Source organism: Lepisosteus oculatus, chromosome 14 (genome assembly GCF_040954835.1).
Source record: "Lepisosteus oculatus isolate fLepOcu1 chromosome 14, fLepOcu1.hap2, whole genome shotgun sequence".
Lineage (NCBI taxonomy): Eukaryota > Metazoa > Chordata > Actinopteri > Semionotiformes > Lepisosteidae > Lepisosteus > Lepisosteus oculatus.
In genome coordinates, this window is record NC_090709.1 from 6,581,557 (window position 1) to 6,607,675 (window position 26,119).

At 46.6% G+C, this 26,119-nt stretch overlaps 1 protein-coding gene, 3 non-coding genes and 2 pseudogenes across 4 annotated transcripts; 4 read left to right on the plus strand and 2 right to left on the minus strand.

Annotated features, from left to right (window-relative positions):
- Nucleotides 1-9,656: 9,656 nt before the first annotated feature.
- LOC138243648 (U1 spliceosomal RNA) lies at nucleotides 9,657-9,792 on the plus strand (annotated as a pseudogene).
- A 2,617-nt stretch (nucleotides 9,793-12,409) lies between these two features.
- On the plus strand, nucleotides 12,410-12,528 carry LOC138218927 (5S ribosomal RNA; annotated as a pseudogene).
- Nucleotides 12,529-13,153: 625 nt separating this feature from the next.
- On the minus strand, nucleotides 13,154-13,323 carry LOC138243714 (U1 spliceosomal RNA). Its single transcript, XR_011192335.1, has one exon. It is a non-coding gene; the product is annotated as a U1 spliceosomal RNA (small nuclear RNA).
- An 8,463-nt stretch (nucleotides 13,324-21,786) lies between these two features.
- On the plus strand, nucleotides 21,787-21,842 carry LOC138243764 (U7 small nuclear RNA). Its single transcript, XR_011192382.1, has one exon. It is a non-coding gene; the product is annotated as a U7 small nuclear RNA (small nuclear RNA).
- A 306-nt stretch (nucleotides 21,843-22,148) lies between these two features.
- LOC138242854 (histone H4-like) lies at nucleotides 22,149-22,427 on the minus strand. Its single transcript, XM_069198433.1, has one exon. It carries the CDS (start codon nucleotides 22,425-22,427, stop codon nucleotides 22,149-22,151), a length of 279 nt encoding a protein of 92 aa, XP_069054534.1.
- Nucleotides 22,428-23,373: 946 nt separating this feature from the next.
- On the plus strand, nucleotides 23,374-23,455 carry trnal-uag (transfer RNA leucine (anticodon UAG)). The gene has a single exon. It is a non-coding gene; the product is annotated as a tRNA-Leu (tRNA).
- The last annotated feature ends 2,664 nt before the right edge of the window (nucleotides 23,456-26,119 follow it).

Consider the following 26,119-nt stretch of genomic DNA (forward strand, 5'->3'; position numbering starts at 1 on the left):
CCCAGCGCCAGACATTCAAGGAGGGGGCTGTGCGAGGTGAGGTGAGGTGCGACATGCCGGAGCCCCGACGCTGCTAATGCGGAGCACTTGTTGAACTGGCATTGAAAGGACGTGTGCTCACGGAGCGAGCCTTCCCTGCGGCGGAGCGTGGAAACTTTCACCCCACGCTGCAGGAGTTGTGTCCCCTGCAGCGGTGCCGAGAGAACAGCACAGAAGGCAGCAGGCTCTGGAGAGCGGGTAAGAGACCGAGCCTTGTGGGCAGGCGAGCAGGCCCGTTTTTTGGAAATTACTGAAAAGGCTCCGGTGTTTGTTCGGTGTGTGCCAGGCGCACGACTCGAGCTTGTTTAGCGAGCTGCCGGTCTGGTGTAATGCAAATGAGGCCGATTGCATCCTGGGACATGTCGGAATGCGCAATGGCGACTGCAGATGTGTAGGAAACGGCGCGCTCATTTTCTCGTTTTGCCCACACTTTTGAGTGTTAGTGTGGCGTGTGAGTGTGCGAAAGAGTGGGCCCAGCAGGAGGCGGTGGCGTGCGGGGCGAGGAGCTGGGCTAGGCTGCGCGATTTGTGCTGTGGGTGCGGGCCACTTGCAGGGGCTTGTACATCTTATACTTACCTGGCAGGGGAGATACGTTGATCATCCTGTAGGTGGAGTAGTTTGACTGTTTTCTTGTTTTGTGGAAGCAGTGTTTGTTTTGCAGTTGATGAGATGGCAACCTTTAGATCCCGCAGGAATGCTGTACGTTTTGAGCTTTTGGATGACCTCTTCATGGATCGTATGCAGTTCAGCAGAAAAGTGTTGCAGAAGGAACTTGGCTTTGAACTTCGGCACTTGGATTTCATCTTCGCTCTGCCAGGTCAGAAAGCATTTGAGGTTGTGTTTGCTACCTATCCTCTGTTTGAATAATGCGTGGATGTGTTTGAGGCAAAAAGAGGGAAAGTTCCTGCACTTGAGAAGATCAACTTGCAGCCTCTGACACAGAGAGAGAGGAAAACGGTGCATGTTGTTATGTTCTCAGAACTGGCAAAGACAGAGGACATTCATACCTGGCTTAACCAGTACTGCACCGTGCACCATGGAACTGAGGTTAGAGATGTTGATGGTATAAAAACAGGAGCAAGGAAATTCGAGGTTCACTTGCTACCGGACAGCGTAAATGGAGGCTTAAGGCACCTGCCGTCTACAATCCGGCTGGGTGCCTGCAATGGCTATGTGTTTTATATGGGACAATCAAAGGTGTGTCGGCGCTGTGGTGCTGTGGGACACCTGGCATCATCCTGCACTGTGAAATGCTGCAAGACCTGTGGCAAACAGGGACATTTAGCCTCTGACTGTTCAATGCTGCCAAAGTGCAATTTATGTGGCTCGGAAGGACACATTTTTAAGAACTGCCCTCACGCCTACGCCAATAAACTCAAAATGAGAAAGGATGAGGCAGTGCTTGTTTCAGCCAAACCGGCCCGAAAATCCAAAGCAAACAACAAGTCAAACAAAGAACCCTTGTTGGACAAAGACTCTCAGCCTCCAGCCACGATCAGTCCTGCTGTGGCTCCGGGGCCGGTGGAAGAGAAATCCACTACGCCCCCACAACCGCAGACTGCACCAGACGAGCACGAGGGTTTGAAAACCCCCGAGAACAGCAAGGACCCCTCCCCCACTCCTGCTCCTCAGAATGAGGGCCAGTGTGGGGCCCCCCGGTGGAGCGGGTCCAGCGAGGATACCCAGGATTCAGCGGAGCTGCTTTTCTCAGACTCTGCAAGTGCTACAGATGCCCTCCTCTCCTCCATCCAGTCCATCACGGAGGATCTGCAGCAGCTGGTGGGTGAGGGGGAAGAGGAGACTGGTGCATCGGCTGCACCCCATTACCCTCAGTGCTCCCAGGAGCTGGACTTGAGGAAAAGGAAAAATGACTCTGTTTTCTCCCCGAGCGAGGAGGAAGGAGAGCATGGTGATGGGGACAGCTGGAACCCCTCCACCCCTCCCTCTACCCCCTTCCTTGAACTTAGTTCAAGACTTTAAACTCTCAGACACATATAGACGTACAGATGCAGCCATTCAAAATGGGTGAGGTATTTCACGGCATACCGCGACACGCCCACCGGGGTATCACGCGGTATCACGTGTGTCACGTGACTAGCTATCCGGCGTCGCCTTGTAAAACCGCCAGGGGGAGCTTAACCTCTCATGTACAGCATTCGAGCCTTTAATTTTGAACTGTGTATTACAGCATGTTAATCATCAGTCATTCAAATGTTGGTATATTTTATGAAAGCAAGATTGCTCAGTTGGACAAAAGTACACAACCTACCTTTATCAGAAATATTTATGCATCAAAGCCTTTACTGAAGATATTACTAATAGTATTAATAATGGATGACTTTGGACAAGCTGTATACTCAAAGTATAATTTCTTTAGCACATTTGTACAAGCACATGGAATCTGTCCAAGCCATACTTTGTCAGGCATTTTGTTTTACTTCAACGGGCATAAAAACTTCCTTGCTTTTAACAGGGCGTTTCATAATTTCTAACTACGAAAATGATTTAAAATGCGACACCTATCATGAAAAGAAAAAAATACACACCAGTATTCCATTTCTCCCTAAACATTGTAAGCTTCGAAGTCTTTAACTAACGTGATACCGGAGTCAACAAGCATACTTTTAGAATTTGATTTAAAGGGAATATAATATGGAATCGCGTATCTCAAGAATTTAATAACGGTATGATTATATCCGTGTACTGCGGGAGGGCTGTTTCCCCTGCCTGCTTATGCGAGCTGTCTTGTAGCCTACTGGTCTAGGTGCGTGACTACCAACTGGCAGGTTGTGTGTTCGAATCCAGCTGGTGCTGGACCTTTCAGTTTTATTTATTTATTTTTTAATCGCGTAACATAAACATATTACCATATGTATATTTAATGTCTTAACTGTGCCCGTTTAAGTATTGAATATTCATATCTAATTTTACCACTGAAGGGAAATCTTAACATAAACATACAGTATATGGCTGGTCTCGGTACTTTAAAGAAAAAAATACACACCAGTATTCCATTTCTCCCTAAACATTGTAAGCTTCGAATGAAACCACTACATAAAGACATAAATATAGAAATCTTAAGATTTGTTTTATTTAATGTTGGTAGCAGGATGAACTCTCAGAGTGTATATTTTGTCGCAAAGTTGCTACAAGATGTTAACAGTGAAAAAGGTATTTAGAAATGAGTTATTTCAAGATGAAAAAGAAAACATACACGAAACATGGTTTCATTACGACCAGAATCGGTCTTGAGATATTTTTAACTTGATTTACAGTATTTGAGAGGTATGTCTTAACACCGATACTACAGTGCTTAAGTACTGCTCACGTATATGTTTCTAGGTTTATATTATGCATTTCATACGGTCAAATTACTTTTGAGCAACTAATAAGAAGCGCTAAACGGTATGCATTTTAGTTTCGTTTTTTGCTGGAACCCGTGGATTGATTAGAGATATCAAGTACATACAAGTCATTTTTTAAATGTTGTAGTTCATCTTGAAAAAATGTTACGAGTACATCATCTATCAACAATTACACAGGTTCTGTTTCCATATTGCGGATTTTGGTTAGGTACAGTATTATCAAATCCAGTGGCGCTGTGTGTTACTTTACTGAGTCCCAATCTGTGATTGAAACCTGTAAAACTGGTTTAATTCGTCACAGCCAGCACTCTTCAGGTGTGAGGGTCTTCTGCTCAGAATGAAACGCTAAAATGTTTGTGTATATTCTAATGGTAGTGGGGGCAGGGTGTGTGGGAACAGGTTTGTTCTTCACACCTGAAACATTTTCTCTGAAAGGATTTTCTTCGCAGTTTAACCGATCTTGGTACAGCATGTTACAGTTTACTAATATTAACCATATTAATTTTAAGTGCTTAATGTAAAATCTTGTAAAAATATATTTTCATTGTTCAAATATACATTAATATACATTAAGTCTGACTATCATATAATAAGTTAAATACAAAACTAAAGAAAAAATAGGGTTAAATATAATTCAAAATATTTTGCTAACAATGTTAACTGTTTATGAATAATAAAATGTATTAACTAAGGAGTAGGATGGCACAGTTGTTAGTATGTTTTTTGTTTTGTTTCTTTTTCATAAATACAACAGTAGTACCTGATGTCTCAGTGGCTTTCAAAATTAAATTATGCATGCAAACCTGTGAACTAGAAAGATAACTAAGATTTTAATACTAATTAAATGACCGCGGGCACTTCCCACCCCCTCTACATTCTCAGAGTAGAACAGACTAACCTTCTAATGAAAGACGGTCCACCCCCCACGGACAGGAAAAGTGCCCACAGGCACTTAAACTTAATATGGTCAGTAACGGAAAACAGTAACATGGTAAGAAGGAGCACGTACAAACGTTTTCGAAATAACCACATGTAAGACTTTGATCCTAAAAATGTTTAGGGAGAAAGTGGAATACTGGTGTGTATTTTTTCTTTAAACTACCAATACCAGCCATATACAGTCTGTAACGTAGGGATTTCTATATGTCTTTATTTAGTGTTTACATTAGTGACAAAGGCTAAACTTTTAGCTTCAGTAACGTGTACATATCTCCCCTTTTTATAAAACGACTTGGTTGAAAACTGTTCCAGAGCCACTGTTGTTTCATCAGTGAAAAGTACATCATGAAATGCCTCTCCCTGTTCAATCCACTGGAAAAAAGAAAAGGAGCATAAAGCTTCTGATGGTCATAAACGATATTCATTTAGGAGCAGCATCAGAGGTATGTTTTTAACTGCACTGCATTGGAGAGAATACCATAGTGTGTTTTTTTTTTTTTACTCCCTGGCGGAAACTGGCTTCCAGAAGAATCAGTATGGCTCAGAGATTAAATAAAACTTCACAGACATTAACGAAGAGCATAACGCGTGTACTGTATACACTGCAAGTACAACCCAACTCTCTGCAGGAGTGCTGGCTGTGACGAATTGAACCGGTTTCACGGGTATTTTCAAAGTAGGAGGCGAGATTTCCAGCGAAAGACACCCCCCCCCCAAAAAAAACCCAGTAAATACAGTACTTACTAGTTAAAGGCTAGGATCCCGACTACGGCGAAAGGAACCCTTCTTTCATTAGAAGACAATGAACATATTTTAGCCCTGAATGAATTAATAGCAAACATGGTTTACATAAAAGACATTTTTCCAAGAAAGTTTAGCCTTTATCACTAATGAAACCACTAAATAAAGACATAAATAGAAAAATCTTAAGATTTTTAAAATACATGACTTTGCTAAAATTTATTTGAAAATAAAAACAATTACAACCGCCAGGGGAGAGAGAGAACAGGGGAGGGATGTTGGTTTTGCATAAGGGGCGGGGCTATGGAAAGTAGGTATGTTTGGGAATGTGTAGTTACATGTTCTGGCTGTTTGTGAATTATCGTTGTTGAGTATGGAGTGTTGAGGTATTGATTTTGTGTAATGCTTTATGTTGAAAATTGAGGTGGATTTTGTTTATGATAAACAGGATAAACTGGGATGGGAGGAAGGTTTGGTTTTGCATAAGGGGCGGGATTATGATAATTGGAGGACTTTGCGAGTGTAAAATGGTTTGATTATTTGATTTTGTATTGTGGTTGTTATCTATGTTTTTGGTTGGTATTATGTTTATATGGTTGTTTTTGTTGGTTGGTTGTTATTATGGTTATTAATAATACGATCTATAGTTGAAATCTGAGCCTAAATAAAAAGAAAAAGCAAGTGATTAGGTTTATGAGCAATCTAATTACTTATTCGTTTAAAAAGCTATATAAAATAAAGTTTATTATTAATTTGCTGGACAGAGCGGTGAACATTATTATGCATAAGACAAAGATAACGATCCTGATCAGTTTAGAAATCTGTGTACGCTGTAAGGTTTTTACTTCTTAAACTTTTAAAATACACGTTTTGAATAGAAAGAAATCCTCTTCCTGGTATAGCAAACCAGCACGTCTTTTTTCTCCAATCAGAGGGGTGTCAGATGGTGTCAGCCAATCACCGTAGCAACGGGTGACTGTTCTCAGGCGGTAGATGTAAACAGCTTAATGTTCGTGTTAAATATTTTTTTTTAAATTAAAATTCATTCTATACAGCAATCGCATATTTGGGTACCGTTTCATAAAACTTTCATGCTTAAAATGTTTAGGGAGAAATGGAAGACTGGTGTGTATTTTTTCTTTAAACTACCAAGACCAGCCATACACAGTACAGTTTACATACATACAGTAATGTTTTAAATTAATATCGTTTATGACCTTCAGATGCGTTATGCTCCTCTTCTTTTTATGCTCAGCTACTAAAATTTCCCTTTAGTGGTAAAATCCATATAAATATTCAAAACTAAGCGGATTAAAATGTGCACAGTAAAGACATTAAATGATTAAATCTATGCACTACCAACCAATGCACCACGAGTGCCCCTGTCGGTCATTTTGGCCAGCCAATCACTTGCCCTGCGGTACCCTCCGGTGCCCCGCGGTGGCTTGTGGGTAGGTTACCGTACCGCGGGTTTTTACCGCGCATTTTGAATGGCTGCATCTGTATATATCCCACAACAGCAGGATATACATGGTCAGGGAGGAATAGCAGCTCCAGAATTGACTATTGCTTTGTCTCAGAGAGAGTGAAAGTTGTTGGGGTCACTCTTCAGCCGGTCTTCTTCTCAGATCATCAGGCTTTAGGGTGTAGAGTGGAACTCCAGGGCGGGACTGTCTTTGGCCCAGGCCTCTGGAAACTCAACACAAAGCTGCTAGAGAACGAGGGGGTAGTATCCCGCTACAAGGAGAAACTATCACAGTGGCTGTCCTTGCAGTGTCTGTACGGGTCAGTAGGAGAGTGGTGGGAGGAGGTGAAGGTGAGGACAAAGGCCTTTTTCATGGCTGAGGGAAGGAAGGCTGCTGCCAGACGGAGAGGAGTGCTAGCCAGGAAACAGAGGCAGCTGCAGCGTCTCTACACGATGCTGCACAGTGGCTTCGATGTGCTCGATGATATCACCCTTTTAAAAAAGGACATCCGGAGCATAGCCAAAGAAAGTAGTCGAGGAGTGCTGTTAAGAAGCAGAGTGCAGTTCTTGGAAGAAAATGAGAAGTGTACTCGCTTCTTTTTCAGGAAAGTGGCAGGCTCCAAGTCTGTCATGGAAAGTGTAGTTGATGAGGAGGGACGAGAGAGAACAGAGCCGAGTGCTATCCTCTCCTGCACCGAGGCCTTCTACTCAAGACTGTACAGCTCTACAGAGGTAAAGGATGAAGAAATTCATTTTTTTACCTCAAAGCTAGAAAATGTTTTGAGTGAAGAAGATAGGGAAGTACTTGAGAGGGATTTGACAGTAGAAGAGCTGAGACAGGCTATGGAGAGCTTACAGAAGGGGAAAACTCCGGGTGCTGACGGGCTCCCTAAAGAATTTTATTGCACCTTTTGGGATCTGCTTCAGGATCCGCTACTGCTCCTATTCGAGGAAAGCTATAAGACAGAATTGCTGCCTGACTCCTTAAGAGAAGGCACTATCTCTCCCTAGTTTAAGAAAGGAGCAAAGAATGACATAAAGAACTGGAGACCCCTCAGCCTGTTAGGCGTGGACACTAAGATCCTGTCCAAAGCCCTTTTCCTGTGCCTACAAAATGTAGTGGCCTCACTGGTAGGGAAAGAACAGACTTGTGGGATAGCAGGACGCCTGATGAGCGACAACCTGGCCTTGTTGAGGGATGTCTGTCTGTACTCAGAGGACCACTCCCTCCCTCTGTGCATTTTAGGTGTAGACCTAGAAAAGGCCTTTGACCGCCTAAACCGGCAAGTACTTAACATCGGTACTTGAGCACATGAAGTTTGGCCCCATCATGAGAAAGTGGATTAACCTGCTGTACACAGGTAGCAACAGCAGAGTAATGGTTAATGGCAATAGATCACGCCCCTTTGAAGTCTGTTCAGGGGTGAGGCAGGGCTGCCCATTATCCCCCTTGTTATTCGTTTTGGCTATGGAGCCCTTAGCCTGTGCCTTGCGCCAGGATCAGGCCATTAATGGGATACCAGTGCCTGGAAGTGGGGGAGAAGAGGTAAAGACATCTCTATACATGGATGACGTCACCCTGCTAACTCTCTGACAATGCCTCAATTAGCAGAGGTCTGCAGTGCTGTGATCGTTTCTCTTTGGCTTCCTCTGCAAAAATTAACAAATCTAAGAGTGAGATTTTTTATCAGAACTGGAGGGAGCCAAAAGAAGGACATGATCTCAGGCTGCAAGAGAAGAGAATTAAGGTCCTGGGGGTGTATTTTGGAGAAGAGATGGGAACAGTAAATTGGCAGAACAAATTGCCAATCTTAAACAAAAAACTGATGCAATGGAAGGACCGAGACCTCACCATGACAGGGAAGGTGCTGGTCATCAAAGCCCAGCTCTTGCCTGTCTTGAATTTTCTGGCTTCTACCTTCCCAATCCCACACCTTGTTGCGGTGGTGCTGAGGAGATTTATGTTTCAATTTCTATGGGGTGGGAAGCAGGAAAGACTCAGAAGGGAAATAATGTACAGGCCGCTACCCTGAGGGGGTAAGTCTGTCCCAGATATTGCTACGAAGCTGCTGTGCATTTTCCTGGCCTCTGTGCTGAGAGGCTTTGCAACAGCACCTGCAGCGCGCACCTGGACTTATTTTTCCAGGCTCTGGGTAGGTAGGGAGGTGTTCAGAGTGTGGGGTGTCAGACCCAAGCTGGATGTCCCACTCTCTGACACATGCCCTGCAATTTATGGGACAGTTGAAAGTTTTCTAAGATCTCACCCAATTGGCCATATTCCCCTCCGAGATGTCAGTGTCCAAAAACTGGAAGATTTCGTTGCACCCCAGAACAATAGGCAGACCCCTGTGGGCATTTTAACATCAGCCCAAACAAGGAAGGTGTGGAAACACACATCCTCTAAGTTTCTGTGAAACATTCACAGAGATTTAGCCTGGAGTGTCGTCCACCAGTGCTTACTGGTACGAACTTTCTTGTACCGTAGGGGCCTCACCCCCAGCCCTCGCTGCATTAGGGTGGGCTGCGGCGAGGAGGAGACTGTGACCCATCTCCTGTGGTCCTGCTTTTTTGCTAAGGCCTTCTGGGCACAGTTTGAAGATTGGTTGCAAGCTCTCTCGCCCCAATTTACCCTGATCGCTGCTTACGTCATATACGGCATCTCTCCTGTCAAACTTCCTCCTGACTTGTTTGACAGGATCTGGGCCGTGGTGAACAGTGGGAAAGACGCCCTGTGGAGAGTGAGGAACATGAGGCTGTTCAAAGGCATCGAGGTCGCAGTCAAGGCAGCAGGTAGCCTGGCCCTGTTCATCACCCGAGAGAACTATTACCTCAGAGATCTGTGGAGAGAAGGGAGGGAGGAAGCAGAAAATCTGTGGGAAATAGAAAGCATAGGTCAATATCTCAAGAAACTGTGAAAAACATTATCATGTTTAAGTAAAGAATGTGATTTGCACCAGAAAAAAAGAAAATTGTTGCTATGTAACTGTTACAGTGTCAAAATGTAATAAGATGTGATCATATATACTGTTTTAAGTATGTATATTAATGTAAAGCTTTCTGATTTGTGATATCCTGTATTTTTTTGTGAAAAGAAAATAAAGTTCTTAAAAATCGAATCGGTTCACCCAGAGCGAGGCTCGGCCATTGCACTCCGGCTGTGCTGACCCCTGCGAATTCCCCAAATGTGGGAATCTCGACTGCATAATTTCTGGTAGTGGGGGACTGCGTTCGCGCTCTCCCCTGATGTGCTTGGTCCAATATCAGATACGGAAGAGTTATGACACCACGTGCTGCGATAGGATCCCAGTTCGAAAGCCACTGCTGGTTCCCGGTTTCTTTTAGTTAGAGGTCCGGAGAAGCATTTCAAGCTGGTTACACTACTCCTTCCGGACATTCATTCCCTTTTCAAAGTCAGTCGTTTTGCTGTAGTCTGCATTATTTAGGCTGATTATCGAGGTTAGCCTTTATTTGATCAGTGGGGCCTCGGTACTGTATGCTAATTCTCAAGACAGTTTCACCTGTTTTCTGGGTGAACCTCCTTCTTGATCAAGATATCTCCCCTGCCAGGTAAGTATAAGCTGTACAAGCCCCTGCAAGTGCCCCGCACCCACAGCACAAAGCGCGCAGCCTAGGCCTGCTCCTCACCCCGCACACCACCGCCTCCTGCTGGGCCCACTCTTTCGCACACTCACACGCCACACTAACACTCAAAAGGGTGGGCAAAACGAGAAAACGAGCGCGCCGTTGCCTACACATCTGCAGTCGCCAATGTGCATTCGCAGCATTTCCCGGGATGCAATTCGGCCTCATTTGCATAACACCAGACCGGCAGATCGCTACACAAGCTCGCGTCATGCCCCTGCCACACACCGAACAAACACCGGAGCCCTTTCAGCATTTTCCAAAAAACGGGTGTCATGGAAATATAACTATCAAGGAAGCCACAAGAGAGAGTTCTCACCTGAGTAAGGTCTTTATTTCAATATTGCAATATTGGGAGCCCTGCTGCCACTTCGCAAAGTGCAACCAGAGACTCAATTTGTTACAAGCAGTACAGGGTTTTTATAAGACGTTGCGCTGTAAAAAAGTTCAGCACTTGGTCCCTTCTAAAACTTCCCCTTTCTCTAAGAGAAAACAGATTACATCATAGAGCGAGAGAAGAAAAACTAGATTTGTTATTCAAAGCTTATCAGTTACTTTCAGCTAATTCTAATGACCCAGACAGCATATATTGTTTTGGTACATTGTCTTCTAAACTAACCTAAACAGTGTACTTTGTTGACGAACTGTTTTCTAAAATTCTGCACGTACTGTAGCATAGCAGTTATATCCTTGAAATATTATCTAAAAGCACCAATATATTTTTTTGCAAAGCTCTCTACATTTTTAAGAATCAATTAACTCATTAGATTTCCACTTCACTACAAGCTCGAGTCGTGCGCCTGGCACACACCAAACAAACACCGGAGCCTTTTCAGCAATTTCCAAAAAACGGGCCTGCTCGCCTGCCCACAAGGCTCCGTCTCTTACCCGCTCTCCAGAGCCTGCTGCCTTCTGTGTTGTTCTCTCGGCACCGCTGCAGAGGACACAACTCCTGCAGCGTGGGGTGAAAGTTTCCACGCTCCGCCGCAGGGAAGGCTCGCTCCGTGCGCACACGTCCTTTCAATGCCAGTTCAACAAGTGCTCCGCATTAGCAGCATCGGGGCTCCGGCGTGTCGCACCTCACCTCACCGCGCACCTCGTCTCGGGGGCCGGCTTCAAAGACAATACAGCAAACACAGCGGGGCGGGGGAAGTAGACGACACGACACATGCAGGTACATTCAGCTCCAGCGGGAACGAGTCATTTGTCGGTCTTTTCAAGTGCTGGGAGCCGAGTAATCCTTCGCTTGTATCATTTCTCCCCGGTGACTAGATCTCACCCTGCGACTCTCGACTGGGCTCACCCATGGCAGCCCAGCAGGTGTGAGCCTAGCCGGCACCCGGATGGGAGATTCCCCCCGGAAAAGCTCAGGTTGCTGCTGCTCCTGCAAGAGGTGTGACTGGGACCAGTAGGGAGCGCTCACCCTACGGTCTGTGTGGCTTTCTTATGCCCCAGCATCCTGATGGCGACACTCTGCTGCACAAACAGGCGCCGTCCTTCGGGGGAAGCGTAAAACCGAGGTCCTGACCCTCCTTGGCCATTAAGAAATCCCAGGGCGTCTCTCAAAAAGAGACGCTGGGGGTGTCACTCTGGTGTAAGTGTTCCCCTTTACCAATCAGTCGGGGTCTCCTCCTAATCCCCGTCTCATATATAACAATCAATGACTAGGCCCCCCTGTCCCGCGATATTGTACTTGTCTCCTGGCCTCTGGCTGGCGCCGTGAGATTTATTACTCGCGCAAGAGACCGGGGCAGAGCGCGAACGCGGTCCCCTGCCCCCCACAAAGTGTGCGCTCCAGGTTCCCTCTCGGGGCTCTGCAACACAGCGGAAAGGCAGCGAGAAGGAGCCTCTTGCTCTGACGCCGCAAGACCACAAGAGGGCGGAGGCGCCGCACGCCCGGCCGACGTGTTGGACTGGTGCGCTTTATGTGCTGAAATAAACACGCGACAGCCCAGAAATGTTTTGAGTGCTGTGCACTGGAGGTTTTTGTCTTGTGAAGACTTGCCTTGTGCTCCTCCGAGCAGTTTGTTTGTTCTCCTCCAGTGCGGGACAAGCCAACACAAGGGAGCACATTCGCCAACATCCAGGTACGCAATGCGATTTGGAAAGAGGCTCCTTTCCAAAGAGTTGCACACGAACGATCCTTCAGTCCCACTCGGGGGGCACGGAGCCCCAGCCACACACAGCTTCAAGTAGCGAGTCAGGCGCCATGGCTTTTGCTTGTGGCCACACCACCCTGAATGTGCCTGATCTTGTCTGATCTCAGAAGCTGAGCAGCGTTGGGCCTGGTTAGTACTTGGATGAGAGACTGCCTGGGGATACCAGGTGCTGCAAGCTTTTGCTCTCTCGGCCAGCAGGGGTCGCCGTTGGTACCGTAAGCTTTGGGAGGAAAACCTGGAGGATGGAAAGGTGATCTATAGCCTCATCTCTAGAGATGTTTTGTTGCTATGGCATGTGTGTGACCCATATAAAAAAAAAAAAACGTTTGTAAAATGAATATCGAAGTTGCCTCTAAATCTGCAAATGAAGATGAATCGATAAACCACTTGTTTTTCGTATAACTATACATATATTCATTTATTACTGATTTCATTCATTGAGCACGGATACAATAGAGGTACAGCCATTCACTGCTTGACATGTCTGCACTGGTACAGAACCTAGGAATCAGAAAACGGGTGAAACTGTCTTGAGAATTAGCATACAGTACCGAGGCCCCCATGACCAAATAAAGGCTAACCTCGATAATCAGCCTAAATAATGCAGACTACAGCAAAACGACTGTCTTTGAAAAGGGAATGAATGTCCGGAAAGAGTAGTGTAACCAGCTTGAAATGCTTCTCCGGACCTCTAACTAAAAGAAACCGGGAACCAGCAGTGGCATCGACTCCTTTCGAACTGGGATCCTATCGCAGCTCATGGTGTCGTAACTCTTCCGTATCTGATATTGGACCAAGCACATCAGGGGAGAGCGCGAACGCAGTCCCCCACTACCAGAAATTATGCAGTCGAGATTCCCACATTTGAAGAATTGGCAGGGGTCAGCACAACCGGAGTGCAATGGCCGAGCCTCGCTCTGGGTGAACTGATTTCGATTTTTAAGAACTTTATTTTCTTTTCACAAAAAAATACAGGACATCACAAATTAGAAAGCTTTACATTAATATACATACTTAAAACAGTATATATGATCACATCTTATTACATTTTGACACGGTACCAGTTACATAGCAACAATTTTCTTTTTTTCTGGTGCAAATCACATTCTTTACTTAAACATGATAATGTTTTTCACAGTTTCTTGAGATATTGACCTATGCTCTCTATTTCCCACAGATTTTCTGCTTCCTCCCTCCCTTCTCTCCACAGATCTCTGAAGTAATAGTTCTCTCGGGTGATGAACAGGGCCAGGCTACCTGCTGCCTTGACTGGGACCTCGATGCCTTTGAACAGCCCCATGTTCCTCACTCTCCACAGGGCGTCTTTCCCACTGTTCACCACGGCCCAGATCCTGTCAAACACGTCAGGAGGACGTTTGACAGGAGAGATGCTGTATATGACGAAAGCAGCGGTCAGGGTAAATTGGAGCGAGAGAGCTTGCAACCAATCTTCAAACTGTGCCAAGAAGGCCTTAGCAAGAAAGCAGGACCAAAGGAGATGGGTCACAGTCTCCTCCTCGCCGCAGCCCACCCTAACGCAGCGAGGGCTGGGGGTGAGGCCCCTACGGTACAAGAAAGTTCGTACCGGTAAGCACTGGTGGACGACACACCAGGCTAAATCTCTGTGAATGTTGCACAGAAACTTAGAGGATGTGTGTTTCCACACCTTCCTTGTTTGGGCTGATGTTTAAATGCCCACAGGGGTCTGCCTATTCTTCTGTGGTGCAACGAAATCTTCCAGTTTTTGGACGCTGACATCTCGGAGGGGAATATGGCCAATTGGGTGAGATCTTAGAATACTTTTAACTGTCCCATAAATTGGAGGGCATGTGTCAGAGATTGGGACATCCAGCTTCGGTCTGACACCCCACACTCTGAACACCTCCCTACCTACACAGAGCCTGGCAAAATAAGTCCAGGTACGGGCTTCAGGTGCTGTTGCAAAGCCTCTCAGCACAAAGGCCAGGAAAATGCACAGCAGCTTCGTAGCAATATCTGGGACAGACTTCCCCCCTGAGAGTAGCGGCCTGTACATTATTTCCCTTCTGAGTCTTTCCTGCTTCCCACCCCATAGAAAATGAAACATCCATCTCCTCAGCACCGCCGCAACACGGTGTGGGATTGGGTAGGTAGAAGCCAGAAAATTCAAGACAGGCAAGAGCTGGGCTTTGATGACCAGCACCTTCCCTGTCATGGTGAGGTCTCGGTCCTTCCATTGCATTAGTTTTTTGTTTAAGATTGGCAATTTGTTCTGCCAATTTACTGTTCCCATCTCTTCTCCAAAATACATCCCCAGGACCTTAATTCTCTTCTCTTGCAGCCTGAGATCATGACCTTCTTTTGGCTCCCTCCAGTTCTGATAAAAAATCTCACTCTTAGATTTGTTAATTTTTGCAGAGGAAGCCAAAGAGAAACAATCACAGCACTGCAGAGCTCTGCTAATTGAGGCATTGTCAGAGAGGAGCAGGGTGATGTCATCCATGTATAGAGATGTCTTTATCTCTCCCCCCCCACTTCCAGGCACTGGTATCCCATTAATGGCCTGATCCTGGCGCAAGGCACAGGCTAAGGGCTCCATAGCCAAAACGAATAACAAGGGGGATAATGGGCAGCCCTGCCTCACCCCTGAACAGACTTCAAAGGGGCGTGATCTATTGCCATTAACCATTACTCTGCTGTTGCTACCTGTGTACAGCAGGTTCATCCACTTTCTCATGATGGGGCCAAACTTCATGTGCTCAAGTACCGATGTTAAGTACTGCCGGTTTAGGTGGTCAAAGGCCTTTTCTAGGTCTACACCTAAAATGCACAGAGGGAGGGAGTGGTCCTCTGAGTACAGACAGACATCCCTCAACAAGGCCAGGTTGTCACTCATCAGGCATCCTGCTATCCCACAAGTCTGTTCTTTCCCTACCAGTGAGGCCACTACATTTTGTAGGCGCAGGAAAAGGGCTTTGGACAGGATCTTAGTGTCCACGCCTAACAGGCTGAGGGGTCTCCAGTTCTTTATGTCATTCTTTGCTCCTTTCTTAAACAAGAGAGAGTGCCTTCTCTTAAGGAGTCAGGCAGCAATTCTGTCTTATAGCTTTCCTCGAAAAAGAGCATTAGCGGATCCTGAAGCAGATCCCAAAAGGTGCAATAAAATTCTTTAGGGAGCCCGTCAGCACCCGGAGTTTTCCCCTTCTGTAAGCTCTCCATAGCCTGTCTCAGCTCTTCTACTGTCAAATCCCTCTCAAGTACTTCCCTATCTTCTTCACTCAAAATGTTTTCTAGCTTTGAGGTAAAAAAATGAATTTCTTCATCCTTTACCTCTGTAGAGCTGTACAGTCATGAGTAGAAGGCCTCGGTGCAGGAGAGGATAGCACTCGGCTCTGTTCTCTCTCGTCCCTCCTCATCAACTACACTTTCCATGACAGACTTGGAGCCTACTACTTTCCTGAAAAAGAAGCGAGTACACTTCTCATTTTCTTCCAAGAACTGCACTCAGCTTCTTAACAGCACTCCTCGACTACTTTCTTCCGCTATGCTCCGGATGTCCTTTTTTAAAAGGGTGATAACATCGAGCACATCGATAGTTTCTCCTTGTAGCAGGATACTACCCCGTCGTTCTCTAGCAGCTTTGTGTTGAGTTTCCAGAGACCTGGGCCAAAGACAGTCCCGCCCTGGAGTTCCACTCTACACCCTAAAGCTTGGTGATCTGAGAAGAAGACAGGCTGATGAGTGACCCCAACAACTTTCACTCTCTCTGAGACAAAGCAATAGTCAATTCTGGAGCTGCTATTCCTCCCTGACCATGTATATCCTGCTGTTGTGGGATATATACATCTATATGTGTCTGAGAGTTTAAAGTCTTGAACTAAGTTTTGCAGGGCCAGTGAGCTGGAATCCAATTTTATCGGCCTTTTGGCTAAGATCAAGTTCAAGTGGCATGCCCGCAGTTCCTGTCTTTCCAAAGTTCTAGAAGGCGATCGAAGATCCTGAAGAGTGCTTGAGCTGGTATCGCCCTAGGTTGAGCCTAGGGGGTTAAGGCCAAGCAGCAGCTGAGCTGGGTGGGATCCGGAAGCAACGTTCTCTCTCTGCTCTCTCCTCTCCCCTCCCCCTTTCTCTTGCTCCGCCTCCTTGGCCTCTTGGCTGGGAGTAGGTACTCGTGGCCTGCCCGCAGTGCTTGCTTTCTTCCTCGAGACTCGGAAGCGCTATCCGCTCCCTCTCTCTCTCTGCCTCCTTGGCCTCTTGGCGGGGAGTAGGTACTCGTGGCCTGCCCGCAGTTCTGACTTTCTTCCTCGAGACTCGGAGGCACTATCCGCTCCCTCTCTCTCCTCCTGCGCCTGCACCTAGCTGGGCTTTGCCCACAAGGACAAAGGCCAGGGCTCCCTTGCTGCTCCTTAAGCAGCTAAACCCTCCTCTCCACAGGACCTTGCTCTCTCTCTTTCTCTCCTTTTTTCTTTTTTCTCCTTTCCAGATGGCAGACAAGAAGACACTGATCCGGTTCCACTGGACCAAGAAAACAGAGACGATGCCAACTGCGAAATCCTTTTTCATTACCTTCCTGAGAGGGATCCTGCAGTTGGTGGCCAGAGATCTCTACTGCCTGCAAGACAAGAAGGCAGAGAGATACATGGGGGCCTACATGGCCACGGACGCCTCATATGAAAAGGCAACGAAAATGATCAGAGAAAAAGGTAAGCACCCTGGTTTCTCTGATTTCAGGCCGGAGCCTATGAGGAAGACAAACCAGAGGACCATCACAGTCCTCACATACAACCCCTACTAACCAATGGAACTGGTAACAGCGTACCTAGGGAGGTATGTAACTGTGGTGGGCAAACCGACGGAGATCAGGGACAGTTGCGGCGTCTGGTACGGCAAACGCCAGTACCGAGTCCTCCTGAAAGAGGACCCAGAGGGCGTCGACGGTTTCCAGCACTCCCCGGCCCGCTTCAACAACGGAGCCGACAGGGGGTACCTTTACTACCCCAGGATGCCACAAGGAGAACACATGTGACATCGTCAGATGTCACAACTGTAACAAAGAGGGGCACCTGGCAAAAACCTGCCGGGCAGCCAAAAAGTGCGACGGATGCGGCGCCGAGGGACACCTCCTTCACCAATGCAAGGTAAGCAAACCTTCGTTTGTGCAGGTGGTGGAAGCCGGCCGGCAGAAACCGGTCTCAAGACAAAGGGAGAGAGGTGAGAACAAAGAACCCGCACCTCCCCTGCAGAGAACCGAAACTGCCGAGGCCACACCCCCAGCCGCACCAGTGCCACAAGATGGCTGCCAGGACGACGGACAAAATGGCTGACCGGAGAAAGGGCCCTAATAACTCCCAGCAAGAAGGGAAAGAGAAAGCGGGAGAAGAGATGCAGGGCGGATCCACCTTCGGAAGGACAAAAGAAAAGAGTGGTAAGGGAGAACAGTTTCCTAGTCCTAGAGGAAACGGAACTTTCTTCCCCCGAGGCCCAGGAACAACCGGAGGAGGCAGCCCAGGAAATGGAAACCCTCCCCCCCGAGGCCCAAAGACGACAGGAACTGACAGCCCAGGAAACAGAACCCCCCTCTCCCGAGTCCCACGGACAACAGGAGGAGGCAGCCCAGGAAGAGGTAACCCCCTCCCCCGAGTCCCACGGACAACAGGAAGAGGCAGCCCAGGAAGTCAGAACCCCCTCCCCCAAGGCCCAGGAGCAACTGGAGGTCCCCGAAACTCCTGGAGAAAGGGAAGAAAAAAGCCTTCCCGAAGCGGTGGTGGAGAGTATCCTCAAGGAAGACGAGGATTACTTTGAAGCCGCCCTGGAGCCGGGACTGATGGTAGGGCTGGACCTGTCCAGCATGTTTACCTTTCAGTCCCCAGCGAGACCTGGAGGGAGCCCAGCATATTCCACCCAGGACCCGAACGAGAGGAGTTACATCTAGGCTAAACAGTGCCCAGATGTAGACTCCCAAGTTTTCCACTGTAAGCACAAAGAGAGGAGGTTCAACTTTCACTTGTTTAATCATGATTGTGAAACTTACCTTTCTAACAACTAACTTGAGAGGGCTAATAGACCCGTTGAAAAGACGGGGAGTCTTTCATGATCTGGCCTCTCAGTTTGTTTCTTACAGGAGGTCCACCTGAAGGATGAAAGCGACAAGCTGACATTCACCAGGGAATGGACGAAGGGAGAATCATGCTGGAGCGTAGGAGGGGTCCACTCTTCCGGAGTGGGAATCCTCCTCGGAAACCCAGAGATGACGCTGGTTTCCTCCTTCTCGGTGGTGCAGGGCCGGATCCTGGTCGCAGACATCGACTGGAGGGGGCAGAAGTTGAGAGCAATTAACGTCTATGCTCCAACAGAACCCTCTATCCTGAAGGAAGTGTTTGCTGACCTGGCCAGCTGCTGCACCACCAACAGACAGGTGGTGCTTGGCGGGGACTTCAACATCGACCGGGAGAAGGGGAGCGACGCTAGCTCGGCAGAGCTGGAGTCGCTACTCAAGCAGTTCTCCCTGGTAGACGGCTTCAGACGGTGCCACCCTAACGACGCCGGAACGACATGGAAAAACTCCCGGGGAGTGTGCAGCCGCCTGGACTACATCTTTCTGCACACAACCTGCTCCCTGGAGTCGGCGACGTTGTCCCCGGAGTGGTATTCCAACCACGAGCGCTTGACGGTGGTGGCTAACACCAACCTGCCGGCATTCGGTCGTGGGTACTGGAAGCTGAACCGGGAAATACTGGAGGAAGACGACTTCAAGGCACTGTTCCGTAAAGACTACGTGAGCTGGGTCGATCTGAGAGATGGCTACAGCTCCATGGTGGAATGGTGGGAGTCGGTGAAAGACAGGACCCGAACCCTGGCGCAGACGTACTGCAGACGGAAGGCGGCCAGGGAGAGGAAGGAAGCTGCACGACTCCAGAGACAACTAGAGGAGGAGTACAGCTCGGCTAATGGGGGAGGAGCCTTCAATTCAGTCCGGGCACGGGACCTGAAGGAGAGGCTCCGCAAACTCAATCAGGTCCGAGGAGCCCAGAAAAAGAGGGTGATCCACGGCCTGAGACGGGGAGATGGAGAGGAAGTGCTGGACGAGAGAGACAAGGTAGAAGCGGCCACCGCTTTCTACACAGAGCTCTTTTCAGAAAAGCAGACGGAGGTGGAGGCAGGCGATGCTTTTCTGGAGGAGCTGAAGGCACGAGTACCGGAGGAGGTGAGGGAGGACTTGGAGGGTCCGATCACGGCCGAGGAGCTGAAGGCGGCGCTCTTGTCCATGGAGAATGGCAAGGTGCCCGGGCCGGACGGACTCCCCAAGGAATTCTACACCTGCTTCTGGGACACCCTGGCGGCAGATCTGGTGGAAGTGCACAGGAGATCTTCCGCCGGGGGAAACTCGGAGACACCATGAGGGAGGGCATCATCTCCCTGCTTTTCAAGAGCCCTTAGCAGAGACGGTGAGACGGGACCCTGGAGATACCGGGAGGCGTGGGGGAAACCCTGAAGATCTCCCAGTACGCTGACGACACGACGCTGTTCCTGAGGTCGGACAGGGGGTTGAGGAGGGCCCTGCAGGTCATGGAGCAATACTCCAGAGCCTCGGGGTCGAAACTCAACCGCCGAAAGAGCAAACTGAAGTTCTTCGGGCCCTGGAAGCACAGGACAACGGCGCCGGAGGGTCTCGAGCTCTGCACGGAGCCCCTCAAAATACTGGGGGTTTCCTTCCAGAGCCAGGACAACGAGACCAACAACTGGACCAAGAGGATCGCCAAGGTGAACGCAAAGCTGGGTCTGTGGAAAACACGGTCGCTGTCCTACACAGGGAAAGTGATGGTGTTGAAAGCAGACATCCTGCCGGCTTTGGTTTACCTGGCGGTGGTGTACCCGCTGCCGGCCAGACTCAGACGAGTGGTGCAAGGGATGATCTTTGGCTTCGTCTGGGGCGGCAAGTACGAGTACATCACGAGAAACCGGATGTGTCAGCCGGTCGAGGAAGGGGGTCGAGATGTCCCACATTTCCCCCTGAAACTCGACTGCATTGTCTACTGCAGGCTCTGTTGGGCGCTGCGGGAGCCCATCGGCCACAAGTACCAGTACTTTGTCAGGCTGTGGCTCTCCGTCCCAGTGAGGCACTTGGTCCAGTGGTCAAACACTGGGCCCAAGGCAGAGATGCGACTGGAGTTCTACATCCATGCTGTCAAGTGGAGCAGGAGGTACGAGGCCACGAGACAGCCAGAGCTCTACTAACCACAGAGCCCTGTACAAAGAGGTGAGGGGGCATTTGGTCGCTGACGAAAGGCTGCAGGTTCCCAGACAAGTCTGGGAAAGGACACAGCCCAAAGAACTTGACAACCAACTGAAGGACCTCAACTGGATGGCTGTACACAAGAGACTGGCTACCAGAAAGGTCCTCTACAGACACTCGATCTCCAGGAATCCGCATTGCCCCCGGGACACGTGTTTTGTCGAGGAGACTCAGGAACACGTGTTCTGGAGCTGCCCCTTCGCCAAGGCGGTGTGGGGCAGAATGGACAACATTATGCAACTCCTGGGAACGGGTGCGGTGCTCAGTTACCAGTACATTCTGCTGGGGGCTGGCACCCACCGGACTGGACAAGGGGACACAGGACCTGCGGGGGCTGCTGCTGTCCCTCACAAAACAAGGACTGTGGAAGGTTAGGAACACTCTCATCCGGCACAACATAAAGTGGGGGGCGAGGGAGATGCAGGAGAGGATCCTGGTGGATCTCAGGAGGAGGACAAGGCCACGTCGCCAAATGGGGTTTCCCCACGGCGAGGGAGCTCTGGAAAGGACTTTGGGCCCTATACAGGGATTTAAGGACAATAGCGAGTGGTAGGTTTGGAGGGACTCTCTTAATTGCACAAATCTGCCCCCACTTGCAAAGATTGATAACGGACAATCAATCTCCGTTTCGCCGTTGTTTTTTATTACATGGAGTGTTAATATGTGTGAGATGTTCCTTTTGAGATGTTTTTTTTTGCGGAATAAAGTATATTTTGTAGAACAAAAAAAATCTTATGACAAGGTTTACAAGTTATCTGTTGAACTACGTTCTAATAGGTGTGGTCACATTCCAGGTCATTTGTTTACGTTTTTGTTCCTGCAGCAACTGTTAGATGAAATGTGCTAATATGTAACCTAACTCCAGTGTGAATAACTAGAAGAGGGGAGCAGCTCCATTCCAGACCAAGGGAGCTTTGAGATTGGCTGGGCCAGATCTTTCATTTGCATATCTGATTTGGAAATATAACACTAAACCCCTTCTTGCATGGATTTAACTTGCACCCAAGAGTCCCCTACTGTGTATTGCTACTTATTTTTTTATGATAAGTGGTGATTACCAGTTGACAGGTTTTATTTGTTGAATTATAAATGGTTTTGTATTATCATCCTGAATGGCCTGTACTCAAGGTTTGGTATGGTATGTGCTTTCATTTCATTTCCCAAATTGAATTTTTGCTCTTTTAGTATTTGTCTAGAAGGCTTTCTGAAGTCAGGAAGCCCATTTATTTGGTGAAAAAAGATTCTGTATTAATATTAATATTTCTCATACAACATAAATAGTGTCTTTTATGAATAAAAAGATCTTGCACTTGGAAATCTTGAAAAAGCTGTGTGCTTCCATACACTCGAGCAGTTTTGATTCCTAATATTTGGCCTTAGGTGTGGGAACGGGTCTTTTTTGCAATTTGATTTCCAATTGATCAGCACAGTATAGAAAATAGACCCATAAAGCAACCTCAGCAGTGACAAATGTCACTGGGTCACTTGGGTTTATACGTCGGGGTCCGGTAGTGAAGCTCCGCTCCTGTTTAGCCTCCGAAGCCGTACAGGGTGCGGCCCTGGCGCTTCAGCGCGTACACCACGTCCATGGCGGTGACGGTCTTCCTCTTGGCGTTCTCCAGGAACACCTTCAGCACCCTGCGGGTCTCCTCGTAGTTCAGCCCGGAGATCCGCTTCACTCCCCCACGGCGAGCCAGGCGGCGGATGGTGGGCTTGGTGATTCCCTGGATGTTGTCGCGAAGAACCTTACGGTGACGCTTTGCGCCTCCTTTCCCGAGTCCCTTTCCGCCTTTGCCTCTTCCAGACATCTTCTAGTTATCAGCTGTGAACACGACACACACTGCTCATCTTTGATGTATAATAGACATCTTTCTTTAGCGTTATCATTATTATTAAAAAAAAGGGAGGATCAGTGGCTCTGTGGCTAAGGATCTGCACCTATGACTGGAAGGTTGCTGGTTCAAATCCCGTGGCCGGCAGAGGAATCCTACTCTGTTGGGCCCCTGAGTAAGGCCCTTAATCTTAACTGCTCCAGGAGTGCCGTACGATGGCAGATCCTGCGCTCTGACCCCAAGCTTCTCTCCCTGTCTCTGTGTCTGTGTCTCCATGGAGAAAAAGCTGGGGTATGTGAAAAGACGCATTCCTAATGCAAGAAATTGTATAGGGCTAATAAAGAAACATTATCATTATCATGTCTATTATACATCAAAGAAAGATTTTTATAGGTGTAGAAACTAGTAAATAAAGCCAATGATTTGTTTTAGAAATGTATTCTTAAAATATACAATTATTCATACCTGAACAATATGTAGTTCAAATTATACATTATATACAATATTATATTCAAATGTCTAATCATCATAAAAAACACAACTAGTAAACTTCAGTTACAAATTCTGGTAACATGGCAATATATATAGTAATGAGAAACACAAACTAATTACATGAACACGCTAATATTTAACTCAAAACCACATTTCGATTCAAATATAAATTTTTAAAATTTACAACTTCTTTATTTCCACTAAAATATTATTAATGTAGCCCCTACAAACAGCACAAAGGATGAAACCCACCTCTTTCGTTATTGCTATGTTTGTTCCGGTGAAAGTAGCATTTGTGCTATTGAAAGCATCTCGGAAGATGAAGGTGCAGTCACTTCCACATGTCATGATATCATTAGATCCGATGACAAGAGCTGAAGCCCCCGGCATTTTCCAAGCCAGCAATGTGAGGAAGATGGATATGGAGGTAGGTAGCGTGGCCGAGCGGACTAAGGCGCTGGATTTAGGCTCCAGTCTCTCTGGGGGTGTGGGTTCGAATCTCACCGTTGCCAAATGTTAGTGTTTTAAGACCTGCAATACGATCATTAAAAGCGCTTTTTGTTAGGCTGCGGGAGGTGTTTAGAGATAGACTTTCTAAAAGACAGGCTTAACATCAAGGCAGAAAAAATATTTTGTTTTCTCAACAGAAATTCTCTTTGGCACGTTCAGCTTTATGTAGGGACCAACATCTGCCGAGATCACTTTTGAGGCAGTGCACATGATAGTGTACCGGCAAGTACATTTAATATTGGCTGTGGTGGTGAGCTGCTTTTGTCTATGAAACTTTTAATTCTTCACGCCGAATCGTTGGCAGGGGTAATAGCTTATCTTTGAACATAGCGCTCCATCAGAAATACTTTGTTCGTGCTCAAAAGAGATCAGAGGATTAACTTCATGAATTCACATAGCATACCTTACAGGAAAAAATTAAAAGGGGAATTGATTCAGCACTGTCGTTTTTTCCTGTGCTGTCTTTTAAAACATATAAGATCAAGAGTTTACAGATTTCTCCAAATAACAGCTATACATTTTAACCCAGCGGTTAGCATTCCTTCAATCCAATAGTTTTACTCCTGGTAAAACGCAGCGAAATATATAGAGAGATGATATTCAAATATTTCAACATTCTTATTGGATTACCTGTATGGATATATCGCTCAGAATTCCTAATATGATTTTGAGTTCAGTTTTGCTTTACTACTTTCAGAGTCTTTTATTGACCTTGCTGAAGCAGAGAAGTGACATAATCACAAATGCGACCTACCTATGCTGCTGTTTTTGGTTAATAATGATTAAAAAAACAGCTCCTTGCATTAAGAGCAAGAGCAACCAACACGCTCGCTGGTTGTGTTTGGTATTTTCCGTGATGCTCTTCCTCAGCTGCAAAGTTATTTGGCGAGCAAAGACCTCTGAGAAGGAGTCTGAATCCGTCAACAACACAGGAATTCTAAGATCGCACTGCCGTCTTGTGTACAGAGATCTGCTTTTTCCTTATAGAGTTTTTTGGTATTTAAGAACACGTATCCTACCTTGAATGCTAGTTTCAAAAGATATGTTACCGGATCACAGATTTTCTTGAAAAGATTTGGGGATGCATTTACCGGGATTCAAACCCGGCTCGATTATTTAGAAGGCACCTATACCACCAACACACTTCTGAGAAACACCGGCACATTTCCGTAATCCTCCCTCTCACCTACAAAGTTATGAAGAGACAGACGTCCAATGGAAATTAATTTGATTCACTCAAGGCTCCGCTCTTTTATTGTGATGTCATTTTAATTAATGTTAGCTGTGATAAGGTGTCGTTTCTGTCTCTTAAAGTTTAAGTCTGCTCCTTTCTTCCTGGTTTAGAAATAACATGTTTCATGATTGTTTACAAACAGCACTATCAATTATTTGTCCAGCTCTAACGCCTGTGTGCGTTGACAAGGCATCTCCAAAGGACATATTAAATAACATGATCCTTCCTGTTACCATTCCTGTGGTTGGAGCGTTGTTTCGCCCTTTTTCGTTCTTCTACAATATTTGCAGACAGGACTTTATCACTTGAGTTGTACAAAACAAGTCGGTCCATGAAAATCATCTGTACTGCTGTTGTTCTATGCGTAGTTTAATCAAGGTAGTCGAGTGAGGAGGTAAAAAAGCACTCCCCGTCGATAAATCAATCATCGTCGCCCATGTGACTGGATATAAAAATAACGGATTCATTTTAACCAATCTCTGGAAGCTTCGATGCGGTTATTTTTCCTTCCTTATTTCTTCATTCCTATGAATTTACTCTGTAGTAGAGGAAACACAAAAGTGGGAAACTGCAGGCATCCTTCGTTAGTGGTGGATTGTGTTTAGAGAGCATCAGCACATCTCAGTTCTGTTAATAAGTCTGTTGGGGATATACCTCAGTGGTAGAGCGCATGCTTCGCATGTATGAGGTCCCGGCATCTCCAGGTGTTTTATATTTCTGTGCTCACATTGCAGTCTTCTGTTGAATGTGAACTCTTTGCTCATGTTCATAGAGAGCCAAGTTCACACAATTAAACTCAGGCACACTCGAAGTGCTACGGTGTTGCTCTGCTGTTTTAAATGTACCTCTAAAGCATTTAGTTCTGTTAACTACCAAATGATTTGAACTAATTTTATGTCATATTCAGGAAATCCAGAGGTCTTCAGACGTGTCGTGGCTGTTGAAGAAGACACCTTTTGAATCTCACCCGGGATTTCTTGAGAGATCATTCAGTGAGCGAGTCCTCCCTCTGGACTCCACACTGAGCTGAAAACTGCGCGAATTCCATTGTACAACCGAGAAAAAAACTGATGGACCAAACAACGACATTTGATGATTACAAGAAATTCAAGAAACACAACAGTCCGAACACAGGTTTGAATCCTGAACGCTTAATTTAAAAGACAAAGCGAAGGATACGACCTGTAAACTCTCTTTGTGTCTTACAGTTTATGATATAAAAAAATCTTCCTTTCAGAATAATTTATTGCTGATGATAGACTATTTATTGAATTTTAACAAAATGTTTTTTAATTTTAAACAAAAAAGTGTGCACACTTATAGAACCAAGGCATTGAAAGTTTTTTTAATTGTTGTTCCAAAAAATGTTCCATTTGTTTTCGTTCTTAATGTTGTTGATTAAAAGATCTTATTAAATGCGAAAAAATCTGAA